At 38.3% G+C, this 16915-nt stretch overlaps 1 protein-coding gene across 1 annotated transcript in view; it reads right to left on the bottom strand.

Annotated features, from left to right (window-relative positions):
• Positions 1–4813: 4813 nt before the first annotated feature.
• TXNRD1 (thioredoxin reductase 1) overlaps positions 4814–16915 on the bottom strand; it is a 34752-nt gene continuing 22650 nt past the window's right edge. The window contains exons 10-15 of the mRNA XM_021536678.1: positions 15951–16027; positions 14198–14354; positions 11970–12077; positions 10512–10607; positions 8220–8354; positions 4814–5024 (exon numbers count right to left, since the gene is read on the bottom strand). Of these exons, the coding sequence (XP_021392353.1) occupies positions 4962–5024; positions 8220–8354; positions 10512–10607; positions 11970–12077; positions 14198–14354; positions 15951–16027 (636 nt within the window). The 3' untranslated portion in view covers positions 4814–4961. The remainder of the gene's footprint in view (positions 5025–8219; positions 8355–10511; positions 10608–11969; positions 12078–14197; positions 14355–15950; positions 16028–16915) is intronic.

The following is a 16915-nucleotide window of genomic DNA, read 5'->3' as shown; positions in this document are numbered from 1 at the left end:
TAAATGTCTCCACAATCAGGATTACCTGTCCAACTTCAGCCACTAAAAGAAACCTGGAGGACATAAGCTTTAAATGTGCAATAAGCAGCTCTTTTGGCATGCCATGTTGGAATGACCAGTGCAACTTTAACAGTTTACTGCGAGTGTCAGCCATTAATTTAACATGGTTATTTTTAGCAGCTGTAGAGGTAAGGAAGAAATGGTGCTTGCAGAGCCAAGAAAAACATAACTAAGGATGGTGTGGTCTCTTTGTATGCCCCCTTGCACTGGCACCATGGTGCTGACCTGCCATGCTCTCTTCCACATGTGGCTTCATTGTGGTTCCCCACAGCCCAGAGGAAGATAAAACAAGTAATGAGCTTTTCTTTTCATGTATACTGGTGTATACAACTCATGTCATGCAGTTTCTCTCTCTGCATCTTCCCTCCTTCCATGTAGCACCCTCAAAGTGTCACCCAAAGAATTTGGCTGTGAAAACCTTGAGTTGCCCCATTCCACAGTTCATGTGTATTCATATAGATATCTGTACATACATATAGGTATCTGTATATACATATAGATATGTGTAATTGTGCAGAAACTCCAGAGTGTGAAAAGCTACTCTGGGTCAAACCCAAAAGCAAGTCACCACATTTGCCTACCTCACATCACACCACATGGCATAGGCACCCTTCTCATCGTGGGTGGTCAATTTACAATAACGTTAAGAGGGAAAGAAGATCTTCAGGCTAAATGTGTTACCATTTATTTTTGAAAGCAAGTGAAAAGGCAGAGCTCAATTTACTCTGTGCCTAACCTAAGATAAACCCTATTTTCATGGAAAGAATCACTTGATGAGATAGGTATATACAGAGGAAAGAAGAATCTGGGGTTTAGCTGCAGATTTGTCACTATGTGCCTAAACTGGCTTCTGTTGCAGTCTAGAGAAGGAGATAGATAGTTCTTTGGGCTCATGATGGCCACTTGCAGCAGGGAATGGGCACACTCAAGGAGTCTGGCCACAGCATGGCCTTCCTGGCAGAAAAGCATCCCTTGTTGGCACCTGATGGTCAGCCAGCTTGATGGGGCATGTCAGGAGTCACCGGTGGTGCTGAGCAAAGCCAGTCACAGAGGTTTGCTAGGGGGAAGGAAAGCCTTCCCTCACTGTTCTGATATACACCCCACTTGGCACCAGCTTATTTCATGATTTTAAGATGCAAAAATGCTCTGGGAGAACTCTGTCAGACAAATGTGTAACTAGGAAGATTTCTAGCTTCTAGAAAAGAGTCATGAAAAGGACAATTGAATAAAAAAGAAATCACATGTGTAAAGACAAATTCTGCAGAACGTGGGTCAGGAGCATTTGGCAAATAAAAGAAAAACAAACATTCAGATCTTCAGGTTCCCACAAACCCTGTGGGATGGGCCAGGCTGAAGGGCAGCCCCTCACTGGAGAGGCCCTCCTGCATTTCCCAAACTCATGGAATCTTTGGAGCACTCTCAGCCATACCCCCCACCACCAATCTTTCTGGTACCCATCACAGCATATGACCTGCATTGTGCCTTTTGGCTTTCCACACTGGCAATCCTTCCCACCCTCCTTGATGGATGTCAAAGCCCTTGTTGCATTCCCACCCCTCCACCAGCAGCCCCCAAACCAAAACATCCTGGAGGCACAAATGGTTGCCTCCAGGATGGAAATATTTCAGGAGCATTTTGCCATTTTGTGCATGAAGAAGGGAGACCAGTGGCATGGCAGATCCCCTGGTGCCTTCTTTCTAGGCTTTTTCTTTGTACTTTTCAGGTTTAATTTCTCTCTGGAGGCCAAACAGGTCTTGGCAAGAACAATCTCACACCATCCCACACCGAGGACAACTGAGCAATCAGAAAAGCCAGTCATCAAAGAGAAAGGGCTTCCAAAACTTCACTCTCTGCAGGGCTGACAGTTACCACAAACATTTATACCCTATTTTGACCTGAAAGTTGCCTATCAAGTCTTGTGTAAAAGACTCAGGCATCTGGTTCCTTCTGGCACAGCCAGAGACAGGATCAGTAACAGGCTTTACAAGTGCAAGGTCATCCCACACTCACAAGAAGACACCAAACCTGTCATGAAATCTCTGGCATCCAGCATAAAATCCATGGCATCTCCAGGAAATGCACCTTGTCCAACACAGGTCCTGCCCAGCCTACGGCTCCACAGCCAGGGAGCCTCCTGCACTGGGGCTCTGGGCAGGCAGCAGCCCTTGAAGGAGGGAAAGTGGGATGCAAGTTGGAATACAAATCTTACAGAAAAGTTAGGATTGCTCAGACAACTCGCACCAAGGGGAGAGAGGTAAAAGAGGAATGAACAGTTGGAGAAGAGGAGCTTAAAAAAAAAAAAAAAGGAAAAAAAGGAAAAAAAGAGAAAAAATTCTGGTAGCTGTCAGTGAAACTCTATTAAATTCCCTATTCAAATCTGTGAAATTTCCTGTCAACGTTTGTATCTGTAGTATCTGAGGATGATTCTAACCCTCATGTAAGAGCATACAAAAATGTTAATTACAAATAAATACAAGCAGAAAATAAATATTGATTAGCTTAGTCAATTTTCTAGTATGTGTCTCCAAAGCATGCAGTACCCCAAGTATGCTTAATTTGATAAAAACACTGAATACTTAGCTTTGGCATTTAATAAATCCTTATTTGATAATAGATTATATCCCTCTGTCATTGTGCACAGATGATATAAATACACACCTGAAAATGTCTTCCTTATGGAGACTTAATAGAAAAAACCCTACCAAAAAAGTCTATTTTAAATTTGAAGTAAAAATAGAAGTAATTAAACCCAGCACCTACTGAATTGTAAGCAATAAGTGTAAAAACATGCATCATTAATGATGATATGACCCATAAGAATAGCAGCCTTGCAAAGCCAAGCTCATATATCACTTTACTCCCTCCAGGAAATAAAGGATCCTGATCTCCAGGACCTGACTTTCTTAGATACCTCCTTGAAAATGCTGCTATCCAAGTGCTTAAATACAAACAGGTACACGGCCCAGCACCTCAGGAAACTGCACTCCTGGGTTTTCATAAGTTACATGGATGGCAGCTGGTGCAAATAGCGAAAGATTTATTTCCTATCTTGTGTTTTTAAGTATGTCCTTCTCAAATATTAAACATGCAAAACAAATGCACATGAAACAGCCTCAAACCCTGTTTTTAAATGAAATATCTACCTTCAAAATGCAAGAGACAAAGGCAAATCAAGCTGGGTTTATCACGGTGCCCTCTTCTGGCCCTTGAAAAAACAGTCGCCTTCTGTCCTCTGGCGTCTGCTTGGAAGAGGCATCACAAGGAGCTTCTGCTTGTGCAAATCGATTTATTTATTAAACTGGTGAGAAAAGTACCATCATAGACCATTCTAGATACTATACAAAACACGTTTAAAAATCCTTCAGTTATGTACGGGTTTATAAAAATAATTTACAACACTATTTTAGAAATTTCAGTAGAAATACAATAATTTGATACCAGGTAGGAATTTAGGCATGAGGATTCTGCCCACAGGGCTGGGGAATTCACCCCCTGTTCACGCTGCACTACTGAACTCCCAAGAACCACTTAATAAAAGTAATCCAAACCTTTCTGCTATAAGAGAGGGAAATGGAAAAACAGATCAAAAAACACATTCATCTCCATTACAAAGAGCCACTTTTGCCATTTCTTGACAAGTAAACATACAGCTTATCCAACACAGGAGGGATATTCAAGAAACTGGTATTCTCACTGAAACCTCTGTTTTAAAAGTATTGTTTTCTTAATTAAATATAAAACATAGCACACATGGAACTAAGTAGAATTTTAGACCCAATCTATGCAACAGATTTTTCACTACTGGTTTTTGGAGTTTGGCTGGAGGGTTTGGTTAGTTGGTTGTTTTGGGGGGGTGGTGTTGTTTGGTTGTGTAATTTTTTTTATTCTAAGGGCTCACTAATCTCCAGGAAATCTCAATACTTTTGTGTTCAAAGTGGCCAGTTTAGACCTGAAACAGTGCAGCTTATAACAGCTCACCTGGAAAGAAAGAAATTTACTCAAATGTAATGAAGCTGCACAGAGTTCTTGGAAGGGCAATTCATTCAACATTGGAATTCTGTCAGCTCCAAATCAGATTCATAATAATCACATTAGCCCCAGAGAGAGCTAAGATTATCACATCTGCATTATATGCATGATTTCAGGGAAGAAGCACAATAACATTCTGTATCAAAAGGCCTTAATAAATTATTTTCCTTTCTCACTGAGAAGAATGTTTTCACAAATAAGGCTCTCTAAATAAAAAGTCACAACAGAGCCAGTTTGGAAGGCAAGAAATATGTTATTTTAGGTGGCACTAAACCTTTTTCCAGGGCTATTTTCTTCCTCATGATCAAACATGTAGAACTTGCCCTCCATAGGCATGTGAGCTGTAAAGTGTATGCTCATGAGGAGACCTTGCATTTGCTGTGTCATGACCCAGAACACAGGAACTATTTAATCTGATATAACTACCTGAACTTGGGGGGATTTTTCTGAGTTGGGAAGTTCTTTGTTCTGGAAAGAACTAGAAGGGAATGTTCAGGAAAGAAACTAGAGGGGAATAAATCCAAACCAAGACAGTTGTTGTCCAGCTGTGCTAGCAGTTCTTCCATCACTGCCCACCAGACAATGCCGGCTTCAGGCTATGACTTCATGGAGGCATTCATTAAATGCCCTGCTAATCACCAACTTGACAGCCAAGATTCCCATCACATTGCTAATTGCCAGCCAGGCACCACAAGTGACCAACTCCCACAGAGCTCTTCTCCTTAGGATGATGGAAGGTCCAGGTTAAGATCTACACTTTTCTGCAGGTGTCCAAGAGCGACTCCTCCCAAAACCTTTATTCAGAACTGCAGGAGTCAGACACTGTGATGAAAGTCAGTCTCTGGCAATAGCAAGGATGGGGGAATTTAACCTCAGCATCCACTCACAGCGATGCTTTCACCAGAACGCTTCGTCACGGACAGGGTGGTGAATACCTTGAGACAAAGAAGAAAGAATACTCTTAGCATGGCTAAATTATTTTTTTTCCTGCAAGATTAATTTGGCCATGATGCTTAAAACAGCAGCCATTTCTTAAAGTAAGAAAATAACAATAAAAATCATACATTTAAAATCCTTGCCATTAAACAGCACAAACACATACAAACAACTTTTGTTCTCTTCATTTAGCTTATGTTCTTCCTTTTACAGTGGAAAAGAAAGAATTGAGGAAGTCACATGGCTTTATACCACCTCTCATCTTAATGCTCCTAAGCTTTTACAGTGGGAACAAGCTCAGCAATAATAAACTCCTGTACACCTAATGAATAAGTGTCTTTATGGCTCAAAGAAAACTTCTTTGTTTGTGAAAGTGAAGTTAACTCAAGGCCTGGCCATTTGGAGAGAATTTTGCCTTTGTGCCTTTCTAGACATTATAGAAATGTGGAAGTGATTGCTGATGAAGGTATTATGTATGGGATTTGTGTCGTCTTGACAATAACTATGGAAACACTTAGTAAAACTAGTTCGAAAAATTCCAGTCCTTACTGCTTTCAAGTCACATTAAAGAAAATAACATATATATATATATATATATATATATATATATATATATATATAATTCCTAAATAATTACTGTAAAATTAACAGATTAAAATTTGGGAAGGAAAAGTCTACAAAAATTTGCTTAATACTGGTACTTTACTTTCCAATTAATTGCGTGATTTTGCATACGTATAATACAGAAAGGAAAAAAGGAAATCAAAACCACTGCTATCTAAATGCTTCAAAGTTGCAATAATTAGTTATCATCAAAGCCATCTCTCAGGAAGAATAAACTTAGCACAGAATAAAGTACATGCACATTTCAGCTATGCAAATAACGCTGAAGTATCTAAAGATAATGGGGATCAGAAAGACCTCTATTTCTCTAGTAGAAGCTTTGCTGCATTAAGGCTGCTAGCAGCTCTTCAGAGGACAACATCAATAAATGATAAAACTCTTCCACTTTCTATAAGCACGTAAAGCATTATACACAAATCAGGAAGACAAATGCGTGTCTAATATACATGGCATAAGAACAGTGACTTATCTAAAATATAGTGCATGTCTTGAGAGAGGGGTTTGTAGATTTTATTTCTGATCCACAGCCTGACACCATATGGGAGTCTTCATTTATTGTTATTTCATTTCAAAAGACCAAGATAAAAAAGCACAAAATTTATCTGCTTTCCTCCTGGTCAGACTGCAAGCTCCAGGTGTGGGAGGGGACCACACTGCTCCCTAGTAAGCCAGGTGGAGTAATTTGATAATTGTTGGAAACATGTATTTTTGGATGGAATTTGTTACTTAAGACAAATCTTAGATCCAATGGCTGGAAAGCCATCATTAGCTACCTGGAAGAATCATCCCAGCTTTCAGAAGACAATTTCTCTTAATCACAGATGATCAATAGTACCCCCTTAATTTCAGGCAGCACAGTGCAGTTGAGGCTGAGATGTAATTTTCTGTCATGCTGAGCTCCTACCAGTTCTGTGCTTGCAGTTATTTGGACTTAACCTTGCAAGAAATTCCATTCTGAGCTCCTGTTTTCTGCAGAATAAAATGCTGCTCCAAGGAGAGAAGGGAAATCTGGTGCTAATTTGTAAGCAGTGAGAATGGGACCCTTGGTCTAAAGGTTTTCTTCAAGTGGAATAAAACCATGTTTCACAGGAGACTTAACAATTAATTAGCACTAGTGCCAGTGAAGATGTCAGCACTTGACCCTGTAACACTGCCCCTTTCCTGTTCAAATCAGACTTCATTTTCTTTAACTTTTACAGGGATGTAACAAAAATAACAGTGATATTATCCATTGTTCTATGCATGCAATGCGCTCATTCCTCACAAGTCCTGGTCTTCAAGCATTTTTCTAATCAAAGAGTGCCATCTTGCACTTTGATTTTTGTGTACTGCTCAAGAGATTAAATTAAGTAAAAGCATAAAAAACCCTTTTGAAGACTGTCACTAAAAATGATCGCTGTTCCCTGGAGATTTTAAATGGCATATTTCTCCTGAGCCAATTTCTTCCTCCCCCACTCAAACAAATATGATTATCTGAAATTACCTCCCTGAATTATGTCTAATCATCATTCTATTCAGTTTCAATTTTAGCAGCTCAGATGTCCAGAATAAATTATGACTCTCATCCTCTCTTCGCACTGCATATGCTAATACCCCACTTGAGTTCACAGGTTTGAATGCCTCCCTCCCTCAGAGATCCCCCTCCACAGAGCCCCTGGGAAGATAAGGACCTGCTAGCCCCCTTCCAGGGCCTGCAAGAATGCCATTAGATGGTGCTACAAAGAACAGAATCTGTATTGTGGATGCTTTGTAGAGGATTCAGATTGCTAGCAGTCTGTTAATGGAGTCCTTATTATACTGCTTTTACTAAGCCACCTCGAAATTAGGAAAGAAGAGAGGCAGATGTCACTTCTGCAGAGGAGCATTCTGATGCTCTCTTGTACTGCTTTACTTCTAACACAACCAGAGACTCTTATAAAGAGTTACACAGGTCATAAACAGGCTTTCAGGGATCCCCAGCTAATATAGGCTGGTCCTAATGCTGCTAAAATCAATCACTGATTTACATCTGGGAGGAGCTGTCCCACACCTGCTAGAGAAAATGGAGCTCTTCATTAAAGAGGAACAGCAAGACAAAAAGAAGAAGAAATATTTGTGTGGCTTCATTAATTGAAGGCCTACAGGATAAAGAAAACATCTTTAAGAGGAGAGAGTTTAATAGAAAAATTGTCATGTAGCTGGTCCCCTTCCCCAGCACCAGTTTGTAAGCCTATTTTGAGTACACTAATCTAGCTTTGACAACCACTTTAGCAGAAATAGTATTTGAAGCCTTCATAATCTTGAGTGGGATAAAAATTCTATACTTCCCAGTAGAGAGAAAACTGAATTACGGGAAGCCATAAATTTCTTTAAAATGAACAGAATTAAAAAGACAAAAAAAAAAAAAAAATCCCCAGATTAAGCCTGAGTTAGAATTCTAAATATTAAAACCAGATAATTTCCTCTCCTTTCCTCTCCATTACCTTCCTGCAAATTTGGACCTCTTTAATAGAGCTCTGTTATTCAGATTTCCAACACCTTACCCCAGAATGGCATGAAAGCTGGGCTTTGAGGTGACTTTGTATACAAACCTCTGCACAGACAGGATGAATTCCTACAGTGTTGTCCAGCTGTTCTTTTGTCAACCCACATTTAATAGCAGCTGCAAACCCTTGGGTGATTTCTCCAGCATTTGGACCAAGGACATGGAAACCAATGACTCTCTCCTAAATGCCAAAGACAATCAAATGCAAACACAGTCATGAATTCAGCTCTCTTAAACGACGTGTAAAGTTTTCTTATTCAGAGTATATAATTTAATCAGTTCACAAAACATATCACAAACTAATGTAACCACTAAAATGTGAACTATCATTAGCACCAACAGATGTGAGATGGTGTAATTTTGTTCTCTCTCTCCAAAGATTCAATTAGGAACTCAGCTTTCTTACAAAGTTTTGTACAGGAGTACATGAAGAGCATGCAAATTTAACACACCCCATGGTCTGTGCTCAATTACACATTTCTGTGCTCTGAAATTTTATTCAGGTGAGTTATTCCACTCATGCCAACAGAACACTTGCCTAAGTAAAGGTGAATACCCTGCATTAAGATTTTCAGTAGGAGGGCCTGTGGTAGGCAGCTACAGGGTCCGTATCTGTTGAAGAATTTTCAGTTTGATAGTTGCTCACAGGAAAGGACCACAAGCTGAAGTTGTGGCCAACCAGACATGGCAAGAAGTCTGTTTTAACTGAACTGTCAATGATTCTTGTGGCAGTGTTGGCTTTCAGTGGGAGATAATACACTTAGAGACTGGCAAAAAAAACATCCAGTTACAAGGAAGGTATTGTTCACACTTCTCCTCTCTATACTCCTGTTCAATTGCAGAACACATCACACTGCACATACATCCTCAGAAAACACCCAGCAGAACAAGCTGTACTGACTTGACCTGCTTTTCTTAATGAGAGAAACATGAAAATTTAGCACGTGTCACCTGCTATGGGCTTTAGTGGCCTTCAGGGAATTCATCAGTTTTTGGTGAGCATAGATGTACCCCCGTTGAGTATCAAAAGTTATCTGCTCTTCCTGAGAAATATCACATACGTTTGCTATAGTGAATACTACTGAAAGGTTATTATTCTTTCAGTAAGTCTGAGGACTGAAATTTACCACAGGGTTTATTTAAATAAGAAAAGCTATAATTGGGTAATAAGTAAAATGGAATTATCCTTATTTTCCTTGAAAAATATTGACATATGTCAAAATAAAACCACAGCAATGAAACCAAAGCAATGAGAGCTTTAAACAGTTGCTGAACTATTTTTTTCCAGGGTAACTTTCAACACTACCTTTAGATGTTTAAACACATTTCAAATTTTCAGGACAAGAAGTGAAAATAAATTAATGAAACACTTTAAATCACCATTACACCTTTGCATTTTTTTAAGTGGCTCTGTATTAGAGCACAGCCAGAGGTTCTAAAATACCTTCCACACTACTGCAAACTCCACCAGAAAGAGGAGATGGGCAGGTTTGCAAATTTTACAAAATGCTGACTGGATGTTTAGAAAGACTGCAGGAAGATAAATCTGTATCTAAGAAAAATGAATATAGGTTAAGTAAGTTTTGGTTTTTTCTCATAGGACAGATAGCTATGCCACCATCTTAACAGGAATACATTTTAATAAAATATTACTCTTCAAAATAAGTTATATTTTTATAATCAACTACATTTTATTGAACAGGTGATGATCATTCTGAGATGGGCACACCAATTTTCTAACAAACTGCTAGCTTTGCTTTTGCTTGAGAAGGCATTGTACCTTTCCATGGCCAGGAAATTTGATCCTAGTCCAAGGATAATCCAGGCATTATCACCCTAAATGGGATTTGTGCAGGCAAGATACATTATCCTGTTAGAACAAGCTCAAGAGTTCTCTGAACACATGTGAATTTGGAGAGGTTACAAGTTGTAATGGCTTCTGAGAGACCTCAGTTTCAAAGAGAAGTCTCCCAGAAGAGAATGCCCAAGTGTAGGGAGGAGAGATAAACCAATAAAACTCCTGACTATTTTTACATGCATTGATTTGCTCACTTCTCAAAGTTAATGAACAGCCTTAAAGATCTCTACTTCTTATTTTACATATATGGAAGAAGTACCATATACAAATAGCAATGGCAGAATTTTGTATTTTACTGGGAGTTGGTTTTGTATACACAGAAATATGCATCACTATAAATATTTATTATACTTCAAAAGGTAGGCAAATTTAAATTAATTTTAACTTGTTAAAAACAACCTATTTATAGCTGTTGTATCATCAACAGTGTTATGATAAACATTTAGATATTGTTTTCCCAGGAAGGAAAGATGCACTTACGTTATCTTGAATATTGCAAATTATCTTTGCATAACATTTGTTGTTATCTCTGGATGGCACAGTCCACTCCAGTGGCCAGAAATAACTATGATACACCTGAAAAAAAACACAGATTAAAAAAGAGTTGTAAAATTTCCAAGCAGAGAACATGATCTTCCAAAAGCTGCCAGATTATCCTAAATAATGAGCTATGTACCCAGCATTTAGAACATCTGAAATCATTATGATACTCTTTTCTCTTAATGAATGCCAAAGACAGCAGTCTCTATAAACCGAGCACTAGTGCCATCCAATAATTAAAAAAAAAGAGAAGCCATAAGAATATTATACTTCCAAAACACAGTTCACCATGCTTTTATTAAATTACAAAATCACAAGTGACTCGATAGTCTTACTGAAGCTTGCAAAAAAAAAAAAAAGCCAATAAGGTGATACAGTAAAGAGGTCAGAATACACCAAATGAGCACTTAGCCAGAACACAAATTCTTCTGGGTGCACATATTAAAATATAAAATGCTTTGAAATTCAAAAGCACATTATTTTCCAGAATAAAGGGCCCAGTGTTTCACATATAACATCAAGAATTTCACTCAATAACAATAATTTGACTGAGTATATACAAACTTTGTGGGCAGGAAAGCATTTAAGCCTTTGCCTGTGGTCAGGTTAACAGTATTTTTCACACTGCCATTTTGAGTGGTATTTGCTTATTTTCCTCCAGAGTACAAATCAGAAAATGTCAGCTAAGAGGGGGACAAGTTCTCAGCTTCATGCACTACCACTTACCCGCTTATTTCTGTAAATAATGCTCCTCAGGTGATATTTGTAGGATATAAAAGTTCAGTTTATTGTGAGATTTCCTCCCCTTATGCTTTCTGTAGTGTGGTCAGTACAGCATTTTGGAAGAACAGCCTCAGGCACTAAGTGCTTATCTTTGTCTAATTTCACTCCTGACCAGCAATCCCAAGGAATGAAAAGGGATTACTCACATGAGTGAAATTAAGCACATACCTCTTTGTACAGTCAAAGTAAACAGGAAAAATTAGTGTAATATTTGGCTTTATAAAGTAAAAATTACTATGGTAAGGAATTTGCCATAATGTAGGTACAAAAGCTCCACTTTGTCATTAAAACCAGTGTATTGCTTCCAGTATATATCCAATTTAAAATTATCCTGAAGTATTTTCAGACACAAAGAAACCCTTTTTCTATTTTTTTAACCAAACATTCCACCTTTAAGCCCCTCTTTGCCAAAAATAGAACATATCTGCAATTAGAGCTATTGGAATTGAGAATTATTTTAATAACATGTCTAGGAACAGCCAAGGAAGACAAAAAATGTACCTAGTCACCTCCTGTCCTTACATCAGAGCACAAAATGCTGTTTTAATTTACTCTTAACATTATTTTAAGTTACAAATTGGAAAACTAAAACCCAGATGAAATTAAGGCATTTACCTCAATGTTTTCCTCCCCAAATTTCTCCACTGCGGTCTCTTCAGAGTACCCACAGGCTCCATACTCCAAAGGAGTAAATACAGTAGTTGGAACATTCACATAGTCACACTGGATGGCATTCAAAACAAAACAAAAACCCACACAACATCAGTAATAAAATCAGCATACAGCAGTCTGAAACACAGCAAGAAAAGCTTGATTATTCACAATTCTGAAAACTCTTTTAGTTTTTAAAATTTGTCTTAAATTAAGGTACAGTTTTGTGTTTGTTCATTCCAGAAGGTGTTAATTAGAGCAAGAACAAAAAGACAGTTTAAAGCCACACTAACATTAGTATGCATTGATTAAGTGGAAAGGGAAATTCAGTGCCCCATTTTAAAAACATACCAGATCACAGGCCAGATTGGAGATAAAATTTGCCTATTCAACCACATCTACAAAGCATACTCTTTTTAGTTGGAGATGCTGCAAGGGCACCACTACCATTCAAAACTCATTTTTCATCAGCTGTGGCCCTAGGTGATGCCAAAATAACCAATGACATGTAGTACAGCCATGTGGGGACACAGTGAAAGCTTGTCACTTTTCCCAGTTTTGTATAATCTCCAAACTTTCTGAGGGCGCACTTCTTCTCAGCATCCAGATCCATTAGTGTAGATGTTAAACAGCACTGGACCCAAGTCCAAGCCTGTGGCACACCACCAGTGACTGGCCTTCAGCTGGTCTCTGGAATGCTGGTCACAGCCCTTTAAGCTTGTCTGTTCAGCCAGTTTTCAACCCACCCCACTGGCCACTTACCCAGCCTGCAATTCATCCCTTTGTCCAAGATAATTTTATGGAGACAGCATCAAAAGCCTTCACTGGACTCAAAATAAACAATCATCCCTTGCTCTTCCCATATACACCACATGAGTAATTCTGCAGACTAGCAGGCTGGTCAGCTCTATTTCATGTCTAGCAATTTTATTTTCTACATATTTCAATTCTAATTAATTTCCTTTGTGACTGGGGATTAATTAAGACGCTGACTACTGTTCTTGCCCCACCTATCCATAACACCTTCTTACATTTCAATCACCTTCTCCAGATTTGTTACAAAGGCAGTATAAGCCACACTCCCTTTTTTTTAAAGTAGTTACTCATTTCTTGGATTCACTAAATAAGAATGCTTCCTTTGGTAGCATAACAATTTTTGTACCTTAACAAACTTATCTGGCATAAAATGCAAATTAAGACATATCCATAGCATTGCAGCAATAAAAAAAATCTGGCTTCTACTACAGTTTCTTAAACCTTGCCTGGCTAATTCAATGACATTATGCACACTGATTCAGAATTCTGTTACTGCAGTACCTGCCAATGTAAAACAAACAACTCAATCAAGCTCTAAATCTGAACTTGCTGTGTTGAAGTTGCAGTTGAACTTACTATGAATACAGCAGACTCTGAAAGGGAGAAACCTTTATGGTCATGCCATATGGTTATAAAGGTGAGACAAGCACCCATATCAGTGTAGCAATTCTTTAAAGGCACTCTCCTTTCCTTCTGGTTTAAACATAAGGTGAAAATGACTACCCACATGGCTCCCATTTGAACAACCATAACCTGGCTGAAACCCAGAACTGCACTAGTACAAAACATGAACACTGAAACCACTAATTCAACTACTCAGGTATTAACATGTGCTGAGTTACTGGTACATCTGATCTCCCATTGTGTCCACTTCATTAAACTACAATTAGGACTTCATGTTATATTGAAAACATACAAGTGAGAAGTGAAAAAAAAAATTGTGAAATAACACTGAAAATTAAGACCATCACAAACTCATATTCCACTCTATTTAGAGACCATAGGTAGGTTTAGTAAACTGCCTTTCAATTGGTGTTAAAGCACTTAATAGGATGGAAAAGATTGCTGACTTTTAGCAAGGGCAATAGAATTTAAAACAAGTTAAATTATCTCTGTTAATTTCATTATCATTATACTCTGAGAGAAAACTAAACCCTCTTAATAAGAAAAGAAAGAGACTACTGCTTAATCCACAAGGTATTAATTTCATCCTACACAATTAGCTGAACACATCTGCAGTAATATCTTTGCCAGGGGAAAATTAAAATGATCATCAAAGCTAATCCTTAACATTCTACTGGGTTTTCCACAAGCAAGCAGACTTGCACTGTGCAATTAGAAGCAGTGACAGTGTTTTGTGGCAACTGGTTCCTTACCTTAGTGGTTGCCCCAGCATAAAGCCTTCGAACCAACAACCTTCCTGCCTGGATTGCCACTGGTGTGAGCTCCAGCTTGTCCTGCAGGATATCTCCAATAGCATGGATGTACGGCACATTGGTCTGCTCCTCATCATTGACAGGAATTTTTCCTGTTCTGCGATTGGAATTAACAAGAAAAAATATCTAAGTGTTCTGCTGTGAGGGCTGGAGGTGTAAATAACCTTGTCGGCTCCTTAGCTTTAAGAGAAAGAGACTTGTGTGTGAACTATGAGAGAATTCATATTCATAATCTTACAGTCTCAGGCATGAATATAAAATAAGGAAAATTTGACCAAAACTACAGGATTTCACACACTGGATAAGGAGGTAGCTTGAGAAGCTGCAGTTCATCTCCTGAATCACTGAGGTGAAGCATAAACCTCTTCCTGAAACATCCTCTACCACCAGTTGAGCTGGCACCTTTCAGGAATGACAGGAAGAGACATTCTCCCACTCCATTTGTAGGACAAAACAATTTTTCCACTACTGAAATTACAGTCCAGTGGCTGAAGCTGTTTATAGAAACTTATCCTTCAGGGTTCTACTCAGAGACAGGTTAAGCTGTTACACACCCTACCCAAGGGACAGCCAGCAAGCTTTTTAGCTGTAAGTGCACTGAGCTAATGGAAGCTTTTAATTATTAATATTTCCTACTTCATCAATAAATGAGATAGTGCAGTAATCACCAAAGGAAAACACATGTAACAGGGAAATCTAATCAGACAGACACAGAATTAGTCACACAGTTACTTGAGAGACTAGTGGCAATTCCTATGTTAAAAAACTAACTTCCTCAATTTTACACTTGTTTAAATTATACTTTTTATGCTAATAGCTTTATAGTTCATTCTGTTAAACTAGGAATAGGTGTCCAGACATTAGAAAGATGTGTACTGTTCTACAAGCCACAATCTGCCAATTTTGAGAGGACCAAAATTTCCACTAATTTGAAATATCCCCTTGACAACGTCAGTTACTGCATTCATATATAAAAACTCTGCGTTGGTCAAGGTCATGGTCCCTTGTCTTCTCTTCAAAGGGAAGATCTCTGAGGACCCACATGCCTCCAAGAAGCTTTAGTTATCAATATTGAAAATATTACTGATAGCTCCACTCCCTGGTGCGACAATCTCACTACATTAAACATCAAATACTCTTCTACAGAAGTCACAGATTATACCCAAGGGCTGCTTCAAGGCAAGAAATAAAACCCTCCAAACCTAAAACACATCAAGAACACCTGGGAGTTTAACAAACCTTAAACCTTGAACCTTATCTTTCAAAATAACGTATAGTAACTTTTACATTAAAATATAAATAGAAGTCACTGCTCTAAAAGCCTGTATGAACAAACAGAGTTTTGCTCCAAGAGATGATAAAAGCAAGGAGATGAGAAAAAAAGAGTACAAGGAACAACTGACAGACCCCAGAAAACCCTGTGACTGGAAGAAGTTAAGATAGACTTGTAAATCTAGAAAGAATGAAACAGACACTTTTTTCCCCCAGGAATTAGAAATTGACATTTCAGCAACAAAAAAGCAAACTACCATTACTGTGAGAGAAAATGCAGTTGTCTGCTACATGGTCTCCCATCCAAGTGTACAAGGGATAACTTTTCCCTCAAAGCTTTTGGGTGTCTCTGCACCACTACCGTTGTAACAGCACATGACACAAGCTCAGTAGTGAGTGGTACACTGACATCTGTCCTTACTTTTCATTGATAATCACTCCAGCTTTGCCCAAACCAATTCTTCTTGTGCATGGATCTCGTCCAATTGCCAGCAGCACCTGCAAAACAGCAATGCACATGAAATATTTTTAAAAACACAAAAGTGCACTTTCCTTTGGCTATTATCTCAAATATATACTAGAGATTAGTATCTAAGGCTTGGTCACAGTAAGGTGAATACATTTGTTGTGCACTGTACATTCATAGAGCTTAAGACAAACCATGTTACCACCATGACCTAAGTAGGTTTTAATGTTAAGATTAAAGACATGCAAATAGCTTTCCCTAGAAGAACACCCCAAGAATATTCTAAACCAATCAGTTAGGGAGAGATTCTTTATTTCCTTCCAGTTTTACACCAAGGTATTATCCTGTATCCTTACCAGAGCAAATGACCTCAAAAAGCTCCATAAAGAAAGGGCTCTTTAGGAAAGAAACTCAGATGCTTAAGCAAATAAAAAATAAAACAAAATAGTATTTTTTTTAATCTGAAAATATAATTTACTTATATAGGCTCTCAGCCAATAACTGTCAAAGAATATTATTTTTTTAATATTATTTGTTTGAACATTTATTCAGGCCAAAATTCCATCCTATCAACTCTGCTACCTTAACAAATCATGCTCCAGCTTTTGCTATCACAAAGGGAAATTGCTACATGCTTTGTAGTCTTGGACAACTGCCCAGATAACTGCATAATGCTTCTCATATTATGACAACTAAGAACAGTCCTGAAGAAATCCCAAGATCTTCTTCAAGTCTTACAGATGATCAAACACACCACATTTTCAGAGCTAAAGGTCTTAAAATGCAGCACACACAGCTCATAGCTTCTATGAGGAGTGACAGCATTTCAGTGATGATGTAGCAATAAGAAACCAGAAGTTTCCTTAATAAAAGGATGGTATTGATTTCCTTGCTAATGAGCTTTCACTATTATGGACTAG

This window comes from Lonchura striata, chromosome 5 (genome assembly GCF_046129695.1).
Source record: "Lonchura striata isolate bLonStr1 chromosome 5, bLonStr1.mat, whole genome shotgun sequence".
In the NCBI taxonomy this organism is placed as follows: Eukaryota; Metazoa; Chordata; class Aves; order Passeriformes; family Estrildidae; genus Lonchura; species Lonchura striata.
Note: the sequence above shows the minus strand (reverse complement) of the source record. Positions and strands in the feature narration are given on the sequence as shown.